This window comes from Pezoporus wallicus, unplaced genomic scaffold (assembly GCF_028554395.1).
Source record: "Pezoporus wallicus isolate ANWC-B61680 ecotype Strahan unplaced genomic scaffold, APGP_CSIRO_Pwel_v1 contig_3817, whole genome shotgun sequence".
NCBI classification, from domain to species: domain Eukaryota; kingdom Metazoa; phylum Chordata; class Aves; order Psittaciformes; family Psittacidae; genus Pezoporus; species Pezoporus wallicus.
The window spans coordinates 11903322-11915865 of NW_026635157.1; the positions used below are offsets into that span (position 1 = coordinate 11903322).

Sequence of the window (12544 nt, forward strand, 5' to 3'; positions counted from 1 at the left end):
TTTCCCCTCCCCTTTAATTTCTTGCCACTGCAAAATTGTTTCAGAAAAAATTACTGAAAAGATAATATATGTTTGCATCGGTCCTTAAAATTAGCTCACTTTTTCAGGTCTAAGCTTACAGCAATATGCCCCTCATGGACCATATCTTCACCTGCTCTTAAAATATGCATAGCTTCACTGGCAGAGATTTGCAAGCTCTGGTGAGTTACTGTAATGATTTCACTGAATTTTTCTGTTAGAAGACCCAGCTCTATAGTCTTCCTAGAACAATGATTCAAAGCTGATGATTACAAAGAGGAACATGAACAGATATTTCAGCTATGTAAATGACTAAACTGGACAAAATGAAAGGAAAATTGGTTTTGGTTCTTTGACTCAGTCCCAAATAAAAGTCTGAGCACAGTAAAGACAGCAGGAGGCCTTATATTAGTGTCAGTGGACAGAGATACTTTGGTTTGTTCTATGTAAATGTGCAGTATGTGGTCTCTCTGTAGAAAGCTGACAGAAAGCAACAGGCAAAAGAAAATGTTGTGGAAATTTCGTAGCAATTTTAGAAATGCTTATCAAAGCATTATAAAGTCCCTTACTAGAAGCTGAACTACTATACTTAGGCTTTCTCTGATGGATGTTTGTCTAACCTCCTTAAAAATCTTGAATTATAGAGATTCCCACAACCTCTCTCCTGATCTTTATGATCTCAGATAATAATGCTGGTTGTTACCATATCATTGGGAATGCTACGATGCTCCTTGGACCTTCATAAAGGAAAGTTATAGCAGTGAGTATTTTCTTTCCCAAAGTTACGAGGTTGAAGAGAGCTGGGAGGTGGCAGCCTAAGCAGACCAAAGACTGCATGAGGTGTCAGAGCTGGCAGGAAGAGTGAGCTGAGAAGAGACGATGAGGTTGGAGATGCAGAGGCCTGGGTGGGGAAAAACAAACAGAGCTGCCTGGGTGGGGAAGAAGAGGCAAATATCCAGAAAGATGAGGAGAAACAGCAGCTGAAAAGTGCTCCTTTGTTTTCGCTTTGTTACAAAGGCATGCTGAAAATCCCTTCATTACAGCTAGATCGAAAGTACTCTGAAGTCAACGGGATTTCAGCAGATCATGGATCAGACCCTTTAAAAGAAGGGCAGCTGTAACACAATAGTGAATGAGTGCCATTGCTGTCCATGACTGGCAATGTTATAACAGCATTGCTATACATGGAAGTGTTCCACAGCCCAGGATTTATCTGATTAAACAGTGCTCTGTGTGTCACCATTAGACTTGAAACACCCACTGCCTGATTTACTCTGTAGCTCACATACCCCAAATGGTTTGCATTCTTGGACTAAATTTGCTAGATGTGCTAGCAAACTTCTCTCTTGTGTTTGTTCTTCTTTCCAGGACACACAGGCCAAAATAGTGAGGGATTTAGATCTCCAGGTGGTGCGGGCTGAGTGAGCACTGCTGTCAGCAGCCACTTCCCTTCACATTTACTTCATGGTAGTACTGCCCAAAGGTGAGAAAAAGGTTTGCTGTGGTCTTCTGAAGAGTCAAGAGAAAGAAGTTGTCAAGGTATCTTGCTGTGGCACACAGCCTGGAAGAGGCTTATTTCCTCTTCCAGCTGAGATGTCCTCCCCCTCAGAAAGAGCTCCTTACAACACTAGAATTTAGGACAAGGACTTTGGAGGCAATGACTGCAAGAAGTGATAGAAAGAGCAGTGTGGAGGGAAAAGAAGGGTCTGTAAAGATATGCAGGCAGAGTGAGGAAGTGGAATAAGAGAGAATGACACTGCTCTTTTGCATATGGTCTCTGCTTAGCTCTGAGAGAGTAGCTAAGTACCCTATTTGCCTCTCCCTGAAACTCAGCAATGTGAAGTTGCTGAAGGTGAAGGTGCCATGGTTAAGTAAAGTATAGCTGTAACAGGGAAGAAGGCCAGAGACCAGGCAGACCCCTGTGTGTCTGCACAACATAACTGGTAGTTTGATTTAGGACTCTGACCTGCAACAGCCATCCCTCTTCCCCAGTCAAATCTGCTGTGAAGGGAATAGCCCCATCAAGTTTGGATGCAAGCCAGAAGGTGGCCCTTGCCTTGTATCCAAGGAGCAGACCTTTGCCTGCTTTCCTTTAGCAGTATAGATATAGCTGTGGATTTCAGCTTTATATAGCTGTGGATTTCACCTTCTAAAGCTGAAGCTGCTCCTCTCAATCCCAAACATTTTTATCCAAGAGGGAAAATCTGAAGCAGGTGCTGGAAATCTGGTGCTGAATGAGCACCTGATGGGCACTTTGGAAGGGAGAGGAAGAGGTTTGCATGAGAGGTTTGTATTCCCTCCTGTTTTTCCTACAGAGCTCAGGCATCTAAAAGATAGCTGGCTAATTCTAGAGCACAAGGAGGCACCGGAAGGGAGGATCAGAAAGAAAAAGAAGAGTTGATTTCTATCCCTTATTTGGTTTAGTGTTCTGAGGAGAACAGCGCTCGCATCGTTCACATTTTAATAGAAGAATGCATCAGGTTTTTTCTGATTCACTTCCCTTGCGGGAGCGATTGACCGCACACTTCTTTCTCAGTTTTGACGCCATTCCTGTTAATGTGAGGATGATGCTGTTTACCAGCAGTGTGTCCAGCGCATGTTTTGATAGCATGTTCTGGGGGGGGCCTCAGAGCAGCTGCGCAACCTCCCCTCTGATCCTTGCCTCCCCAGGACAGGGAGGAGCTGGCAGCTGGCAAAAGAGGAGCTGGCAGCAGGAGAGGAGAATGTCTCCTGAGGAGCACAGGGACAGTGTCAGCCCAGACCCCTGAGAGGCTAAAACTAAATCTGATACCTGAGGGCCGTACAGGTTGGTGTACAGCCACACAGCCATTTTCAGCCTGGCTGTTCACTGAGATGTGTGTCATTCAGAGAATACAACCTTGGTGCCATACACATGTAGACACTGTTTGCATACATGTATAGTACCTATAGTACCAGAGGCACACGGTGTGTATGTACCTGCTTGCATGTCAGAACTGGGAGGTATGATAGGAATTTCATGTTCACACTAACACAAACAAAATAAACATACTGTAGCAAACTGCAGTATTACTAGTAATTAGTTCAGATTTTAGGATCTCTGTTTGCAGGTAATACCTAGTAAGACTTTCAAAACTGCCTGTGACTACATTTTGCAAATGCTGTGATTAAAGTTTAAGAATGGCTTTTTCCAGCCTTTTAAGCTCTTGAATTGTAGAGCCACTGCATCCTCTACTATTAGCTATTTTGGATTCACAAATCACTCTGATTCATATCAATCCTATTTTTTTCCTCTTAACCCTTCTCACAGAGATTTTTTTCTAGATTGTGCTCCTGTCTGCCTTGCATGAAGATTAGCCCTGTGCTGTCTGTGCTTTGCCTTGTTCAAGGCATCCCCAGGACTCCATTTCACTTCATGTTGCATCTAGTGGATTCCCAGTCTCAAGAGCCCTACTCTTGGAGGCTGGAAATGTGTTAAAGTTTAAGAGTCAAAACCCCTGCAAGGAAAGGAAATGAGAGGTCCTCTTGGCATCCACAAACAGAAAATAAACAACCAAACTCTTCACAAGACAGATTCCTCAATTATAGTAACTCAGACTTGCAAAGGCCGGAGTTATGACCCATTGGCGTATGCAGTATGTAAACACAGGGATGCAGTAATTAGCTTTGTGTTCATTTTGAGGCTTCAGAAGTCCTGTGACCTGCCATGGAGTAAGGTCGTTAACCATAGCCACACTGGTGACCTTCACACAGGACACCCCATATCTCACAGTTATACAAGCGAACTGTGCAGTGATGTCTCCCTGGCTCACGTGCTCCAGCCCTCTTGTTTGAAATGCCACTGAGCTATATGTGAGGAAGAGGATGTGACTTTTGGGATGAGCTGTGATTGGAATATCTTACTTTCTCATGTAGCAATGTGTAGGACTTAAATGTGATTAAGTAAAAATACACAGTACCAAAAATATCCAGAATTTCCCCTGTTATTTTTTTTTAATCAGAGAAAAATGTTTAAAATAGTACACTGAGGAATTACTGGGCTGGTGTGGGCCTCTGTTGCCTTGAGAAGAGAATGTATCTTCGGTGTGTGGAGTGTGTAGGAGCAGATTATTCAAAGCTTGTTGACCTTTGAATAAGCAGGTATATAGCCATTACTAGATGCTTATCGACAAACACAACAAAATGTTGCTCTAACCAGGATTTTTCCAACACTAAATAAAATTAGTATTGGGAATGAGTATGTCTCACTTCTACTTTTTGTTTTACTGTGGCTGACTGATGGATCCTCTGAAACACGCTCATCTTCCTTACAAAGTCAGCCTGGAGGAACCTTGGTTTAGATTTTGAAGTGCTGCAAAGTCATTACTGTATAGATGGAGAGAATGTGCCCTTTAATTTAGAAGTTAGCAGGTAAAAGTCCAGATAACTCATACTAGGCTGTCCTTAACAGCCACTGGAACGAAACAGGCACTTTCAGGAGCCAAATTATTTTGTCTTTCTTAGAATCCATTGTACAGTGTCACGGATGCTGCTCCCAGGTGCAGTATTAACCCCACCATTAACATTACCCTTGCTTTGACAAAAACAACTGATTTGTAGCTGTCCAGCTTAAGTACAGTGAATCTCATCATGCTCTTACCAAACCTACGGAGGCTTAGAGGAGTCTTAGCTTGTCATTCCTCATCTCAATTCTCAGACAGCAAAACCTTCTCGGTGAAAATCGCATCCATGTCAAATTCAGATTGTCCAGTGTGACAATAGAGCTCAACAAAATGCACAAGCAACTGTTCCAGATGCCTGGCACTACAGATTTTTTCAGGAAAAATGGGTATTATATGAATAAACGCATTGATGTGGCACATACATATGCAAGTTTTAAGTGGCTACGTAGGAATTTCTATGGGTTGTGAAGATCGTGAAACACTGATTTTATGTGCCACAATTCAAAAGCTGTACAAAGTGGTGAAACTCGCACTGATTTCAAATGGCTTCCTGCACTACTGTACTTCCACGTACATTTTAAAATGTAATGCAACTTACACAATCTTTTATTTAGTAGGGGCTCTTTTTCTTTCTCTCTGTTGCCTGGGACAAGCTTAACTGACTGTTAACGGAATTAGTCCACCACAACCAGAGATGAACTGCAGAAACTTTTCTGTGTGAGAAATACTAAAAGGGCAACTTAGTTTAGACTCCACAGCCCTTTGTGCTCTTTTGTTACATGGATCCATACAGCATCAGTGTGTACATTAGGGTGGGTAACTCAGTGAGTTTAAGTTAAATGAGTTTAGTTTATTGACTAATATTTTAAGTTTGTTAGTATTAAGTTACATTGTTTTCAGCTAAAGTAAATTCTTGATGAATGGCCTGGGAGTTTTAGCTGAGTGCTCGATTTGGCAATCTGATAAATGCCTGATAGGATTCCTTCCTCACACATAACACTGAATTTTCAGACTTGATCTGATTAATATGTTTGAAGCATTTTACATATATATAACAAATAAGGGGTGGAGGAACTAGTTCAAAGAAACAACAAAGGTGAACTGAGTCTCAGTTCTCTAAGCTATTCAAATCAAACCTGGATTTTTATATTCACATGTACAATAAAAACATTTATTTTATTTTATTTTCCTCAACTATATATAAGTCGTCATTAAATCAACAATAAATGCTGTTCCCTTGGTTCCCTTCTATTCGCCAGTCTGCTTCCGGAAATCAGCTCCTCATCTCAAAGACACTGCTTTTTCTCATTTGTGCTATACACTAAGTAAAAAAATAAATCACTGCATAATGTCTGTATTCTCCTTGCAGCACAAACCATGAAGTGATAAACCACCATGCCTCTTGTGAATTTTGACTAAAATTGCCCCTCTTCCTTTCATAATAGTATCCTGCTTTCACACTCTACAAGGTGACAATTCCTACACTCCATAGTAGTAGGAATATAAAGGAGGAGGCTGTTCTACATTCATCCCACCATGTCTTCATGTCTAATGCTTGAATTTTTGCCTGTCAGGAATAGGAACTTTCTTTGGCCTGTGTTTGCACAGGACTGATGGCAGTTAACATCATTGGTTTTCTCCTTTGAACATCTAAATGCCACCAGCATGCAATACATGAATTGATGTATGAACAAGTAACACGTGAAATGTATTATTTATTTGCTTGCAAAAGTACCACTGTGTAAGTGATGTAGCCTACCTATTGGCTAGCATAATATCCAGGTTTCTAAGATGTCTTCCTTGCTCATAACTATGCACGTAGTCTTTTGGTGAGTGTTTTTAGCCTATTCAAACTTGTAAGAACACATTCTCTAAAAGAACTTAAAACTGCTCTCTCAGGGGTTTAGTTGGGATTCAGCAGAAAATCATATGGTGACTTCTTGGCAGAATTACTCATGCATGAAAACGTGAACTTCCTTCTCCACAAATACTTTTGTATGCATTCCTGATATTTGTCTTCTGGCCACTAAAAGTCAGTCTCATGCGTTTGCAGACATCAGTACAAAAGGACTTGTGTTTGGCTGCAGCACATGCATTGAGGCAAAGAAATAATATTAATGGATAATTTGCAGTGTTTGAAGAGCTCTGCAAGCTATTCTTCCCCAGTACCTCTATTTGCCACTAATGGACGTGGCTACAGGAAAAACGACTCAAGGTATGGCTATCAGTGAAAGGTAGGAGCCAAGAAGATGTTGAATGTGGGAAAGCAAAAGTAATGGTGCGCTGCACTGGGGGAACAAAATAAGGAGTGTGAGGGAAAGAAAGGAAGAAGAAAAACTGGAACTAAAAATTGTGTAGCCATGCAGACTAGAAAGAACTCACTATCATGGGATTTAAAGAGAAGAATTTTGAAATAAATTACAGGGAGGTTTGTATGGGACTGAACTATGAAAGGAGGCTGTGTGTGAGACATATGGGAATTACCATGTCAGAACACACTGGGATCAACTAATTTAGTTGTAAAATGAATAAAAAGAACGTTGTATGTTGGTCAGGCTATTTGTATCCTCATTATTTCCATTTGTTTGCATTCATTCTGAAAATTCTAGCGCCTTCTACCAGTAAAACTTCATTTTGTAACCAGTGAGAGAAAAAAGTTGTAATAGATCTCACCAGCTTTAATGACATACCAGCAGATGGAAAAAAAAACCCTCTTCATCTGTTTTATCTTGTTTTGTGTAGCTGTTCCAGAAACATGTCCTTGCTTCTGTGTGATAGCAGCAGCTTAACTGACTAACATCCTGTCTCTGACCTCAACTTCTTGAGCAAAGTCATTGAGGCATCTGTGACGAGCATACCCCGTCATCATGTGGTCTTTGCCCTCACTCCCTTGGCCACAGACATCTATTCAACATGAAAACGGCAGAGGCTGATCCAGCTAAGTCCCTCTTTATGGCTGCAGAGAAAAGATTAGCAGCACTGTTGGTAACTGCTGCGTCTGCTGCTAGACTTCAAAAGCTGATGTCATGAAAGCTAAACTCCAAAGCAGTGCCTCAGCAGCAACAGGGAGTCATACAGTACAGAAGAGCATTTTCAGTATTTCTTAACAGTAAATACATAGTTACTTTCCCTTCTGTTTCCCAGTCTTTCTGCTGTTACCTCCTACACTCACTGATGACACAGCAACCCATAAGAACAGAGCCTGGCTTGGTTTCTCATGCAATTATTCTGTTATTCACAGGCGAACAGAAGTTTCTCTCTGTGTAATAAGGGATGGTGGCAGTAGGGAAGATAAGTTACCTGGAGATTGAGTTGGAAAGCTTCATTTCCCCATTCCAGTAGGAACAGAAGGAAAACTGTTAGCTTAATTCTGTTTCCTAGCTTGTCACCATAATCCGTCCCTTAAAGCTACTTTAACCTAATATTTATGTGTGAATTTCCTCAGTTTCATGAAGAATTAACTTTCTTTTAAAAAAAATTAATTTATCTCCCTGTGAAGGTATGTGAAAGTGAATGGTGACTTCTGTGGATACTGAAGAGTGTATAGTGGTGGATTTCAGAATGTTAAAAAAAAGGGATCTAAGATATAGACCTACAAATCCCAAGGGCATGGGTAAAGCTGGAACATAACTTTCCATCTGCCTGCATTGGTTCTGAAGAAATTGTATGCTGAGTGTAAAACAGGTTAGAATATATTGTGTGACTTGCTCAAAAGGAAGAAAAAAAATCCACCTTTATGCACATTACAGAAAAAAAAACCAAACCATTCATGGTTGTGAACAAATTCTTGTGGTGTGCAGTATTTTTCAAGTATGGTTTGACTCAGATCCCATAAAATAAGAATTGACAGTAAAGTACGTGAGAGGTTTCTTCTAAAGTACTTACAACACAGGAACAGCAGGCATTTCTCAAAGAGAAATGTCTTGTCCAGTCTGAAGGTATTGCCAAATTGCCATAAGAAAATACACAACAGCATTATTACCTTAAAAAAAAAAAAAAGCCCAACTAAAACACAACCAGTTTCATAGATCCAAAATTATAGTTTGTTCCTATATTTTCAGCTCTGGCAAAATTGGCTTGGTAGGAAAAAAAGCACTCTTACCCCAGTTACAGTGGGCTAATGAGAATCTGTATTCCAAGTTGTGCCACAGTCCAGGAGCAGAAGTAAGCTTGAACATTTTGGACATAGATTCTAGGCATTAGGGAATCCATAAATATCTTGCCTTGGCTGCTCCCCTGGGGCAGATACCCCTCTCTTCCTCTTCAAGGCACTGCTTGACACAAGAAGGTGACATCTACCCCATAGGTTAGCTGGGGTAGAGCTAACGTATAAATGAGGTTTATTTATCAGCAGATAAATAAATCTGTAGATCTAGCCAGTTCTTGGGTGAGGGGGAGGCACCTGTAGCTACCTGGTTCATAAGATCATCCCTCTGACATTATTTCCCTTCTCATGAGGTATATCCTTAGGAAACAAGCTAACATTCAAAAAGATTACAAGCTCCAACCCCTTTAACATATTCTACAAGTAATCTGCAGCAACCCTAGAGATCATTTGACAACAAAACAGTAAGTTAGTACTTGGTGCCAGCAGCTCATGCTGGCTCATGGATGTTTACATAGGGGATAGCTGCTCCACCTCTTCCACTCATCCTCAAAAGGGGTGAAACCTTCCTGATGAGTTAGAAGGAAAGGGGAAAATAGAAGGGAAAGGGAAATGGGGATGGGGAAAATAGAAGGAAAAGGGAAATGGGGATGGGGAAAATGAGAGGGGTGCAGAAGAGGAAATATTCCATGGACAATCCTGTGCCAACCACAGTAACTGCAAAAGGGACATAGGAAGTAATCTCCCTGCTGCAAGAAGGGGAGAAAGGTAGCAATGTAACAACAATCTCTACTGGATGGTATTTGTGTAAATTATTTCCATAGACTTCTTAAGCATCTCCCATTCTGAACACGCATGAGGCCATTCCCACATCATCCCACCGTACAGTTGCCATGATGGGCAAGCTGGCTCACATGGATAGGCAATTCATGCTCAATGTGTAAAACCAAGTGGAGTTTCCCTTGGCTGCCACACAATGTTGTGGTCTTTCTCCCATGCTGGGACTCCATGAGCCAGACGCAGATGGCAGGATCAGGCCATGTTGTTCAGCCAGAGCTGGTAGAAAGAGTTCAAGATGGGAGAGAGGCCACAGCACTGCAATTGCAAGAGTTATGGTCTTACCTGTAGGAAAGCATGAAATAGGAATTGGCTTGGAGGAATCCCATGGTTAAAACATGAAATTTGGCTGCCTGAGACACCACGAACAGCTCCCACCATGACTTGTTTTAGGATGGATCCTTTTGTTCTGAGCTCCCCATGCAACCCCTCTTGTTGGCAGCTCTTTCAGCAGAACCGAGAGACAATGTGCCTTCCCATCCAGCCCACCCTGTACTTTCTAGATCACACAAAGAGCATTTTTTGAGCAGCGTTAGGACTTTATTTACTCCAGGCAATGGCACGGTTCTCTCCAGCCCAAAGAACACCACATCAATGGGAGCTTTGATGAAGCCTACAATTGAGGCCTGGTAATTCAGATGTGAGTTATTAAACAAGCACAATACCAATCTCATATTATGATGATGATAACGTGGTACCTTTTCCTTCCTTCTGACATCTCTTTCTTTGTACAATACATTTTCTGCTCTCGCTTGTAGCTGGGCAAGGATTGCCCCTTGCTGATGGATGCTGCACGATCTCTCTGACCCTTACTTCATTTCCTCTTTTGAAACCACAAGTTTTTCCTTTCTTTGTGCAAGGGCTCCATGGACTCCACTCACTTGCTTCACAGTGCACTGCAATAAACATAGGATAAGCTGAGCCTGACCAATATCTTTTTGTACACACAATGCATATGGTACATTAATTTTATTCTGCATCAGCCAAAAGGTGGCAAAAATTAATGGAAATAATCAGAATTTACAGCAGTGAATTGACAGAAATTGAATAGCTGAGGATATAATGCACAAAATAATGTCAAATAATTATGTCAGTAACTATTTTGTACTCTCTTTTTTGTAATTCCATTCCTGAAATGGGACACCACCACCACAACTGGTCTCAATAAAATCAGTCACTGAGGTTTGTCCTGAGATTGCTTTGGTTTTGTGGAGGTCTGAACCCCTGCAGTTTCAGTGGAATTAAACTTTGGTCCTGCCTGTGTGAAAGGAGGATGAAGTCATTGGCTCAGGCTGCTACATCTGGTCTCAAAGGTATTAAATTTGGAAATCAATAGAATTATAAAGGACCAACAGATATCAAAAGAATCAAAGATCTTTGGTGATCTGCTGCTCAGGATTTAGCTTGGATAGTGAAAGAGCTGTCATCTGTAGCATATACAAGCTGTAAGCAAGCAGAGCAGAGGACAATTTCTGTCTGGGCGGGTGCAAGCTTTTCAAAAAAGTGTGGGTTACAGTTTCTAAACCACTGTGATCTGAATGCGCATCCGTACTGTTAGGAACAAAAAGGTGTGCAGCTGGACACTTTTCCAAACAGTATAGACAAAAATGGGAGTAACCTTGGAAGCTTAACAACATGCTCTTAATTATTTCTTCAGTGCCATCTCCTCAGCATCCTTCTCTTGATAAAAGGCAGTAAACATTTATATTTACTTCATGTTCATGTGCATGCTTAACACTATAAACCACAGCTGAAGAGGGAAAGACTTGCAGCCCCTGTAGAAGGAGGAACTTGAAAGTCAGCATTTTTCCAGCTCCAGAATTTACTTCCAAATTTTTCAAAATTAAAAATATAATAGATCTCAGGCAATCTCTGAGCCTTCCTCCAGTGAATTGCCATGTGAGTCATTTTGGTTTTAATATGACAGCAGAACTCCTGTTCAAATAATTGGCCTTCACGGGCACAAATAGGTTCTGTTTTTTCTCTGTAGCTTGAAATGGCTTTTCCTAGTTGAGTCTGACTTGTTATAGCAGCTACTTCTATAGCATGTGGAAACAGCCATCAAGAAACAAAAAAATGATCCTTTGAATTTCTTTCAAAGATGAAGGTCTTTGCTTGAAAGTAAAACTGTAAAAACCATTGTTACCACCTGAACTAACATGTATTTGAGAAAGAAAATGCCAAACTACTGTATATTATTTTTATTCCTGCATTACTTCCCCACCAAAAAACATGAGGCCAGGGAGAGCTATGTGCATAATACTGTAAGGGAGGAGATTTCCATCATGACCAGACTGCGCCTAAGTGCTCCCTGGTTGCTGCTGGCCAAAGAGTTACCCCTTCCACTGCAGTTCTCGGCCCTCAGCCACCACAATTCACAGCCACTATAGTAAATTAAGCTAAACCTTGCCACAGCTTCAGCATGCCCATGGCAAGGGATGTCAACTGTAGCAGCCCAGAGGCAAATAGATCACTTGTTTTGCTTTTAACTGGGGGGGTGACAGAGGGATGGAGCAGACTCTTAGGTTCTGTGACCTCCAAAAATGCCGTGGTGTGCATAATCAGAGCTTGTGAGTCAGAGGCTGGACAGATACAAAAGCAGCCTGTGAGTCACAGGACCAGTGTCTTCAATCTCATTCCTGCAGTGGCAGTGCCACACTATTTGGTGTTGTATTTTGATCCTCAGTTTCTGGAGTCAGGTGATTATGCACGTACCATCTGGGGATTTGAGAGGTGTTTTTGGGCGTGCTCTCATGTTTTATTTTCTAGCTTTCACCTTTGTGAAGGTAAGCTTCAAAATGTTGACGCATGCATGCTTTGAAGGCATGAAGTACAAGGGAGCTAAAGCAAAGCAGTTAGTATTTTAATCTTTCAACTACATGTGGGGTCTGGCTCTGGATTTTTGAACCTTTGATGTTAGCAGTGCTACAATACACTTCAACAGAGCAAGTAAGAGCTGGATGTTAGTGTACCTCAAGGCAGACCAAACAGGCTGTATTTCCTGAGGCAGAATCGCCCTTTGCATCATGGCTGTGTTTGCAGGGCACAACCAAGCTTGTGCCTCTTGTGAAATGGCATATTTGGGAAATATCGTGAGTTTGTTGTGCTGGGGAATGCATCTTGTGATGCAGAACGTTTCAATTTTAAGTTGCACTTCCCTGGT

At 41.5% G+C, this 12544-nt stretch overlaps 1 protein-coding gene across 1 annotated transcript in view; it reads right to left on the minus strand.

Annotated features, from left to right (window-relative positions):
- The window catches only part of RSPO3 (R-spondin 3), a 60441-nt gene that overhangs the window by 12769 nt on the left and 35128 nt on the right, over positions 1-12544 (minus strand). Inside the window, exon 4 of the mRNA XM_057409183.1 lies at positions 10080-10277. Within this exon, the coding sequence (XP_057265166.1) occupies positions 10080-10277 (198 nt within the window). The remainder of the gene's footprint in view (positions 1-10079; positions 10278-12544) is intronic.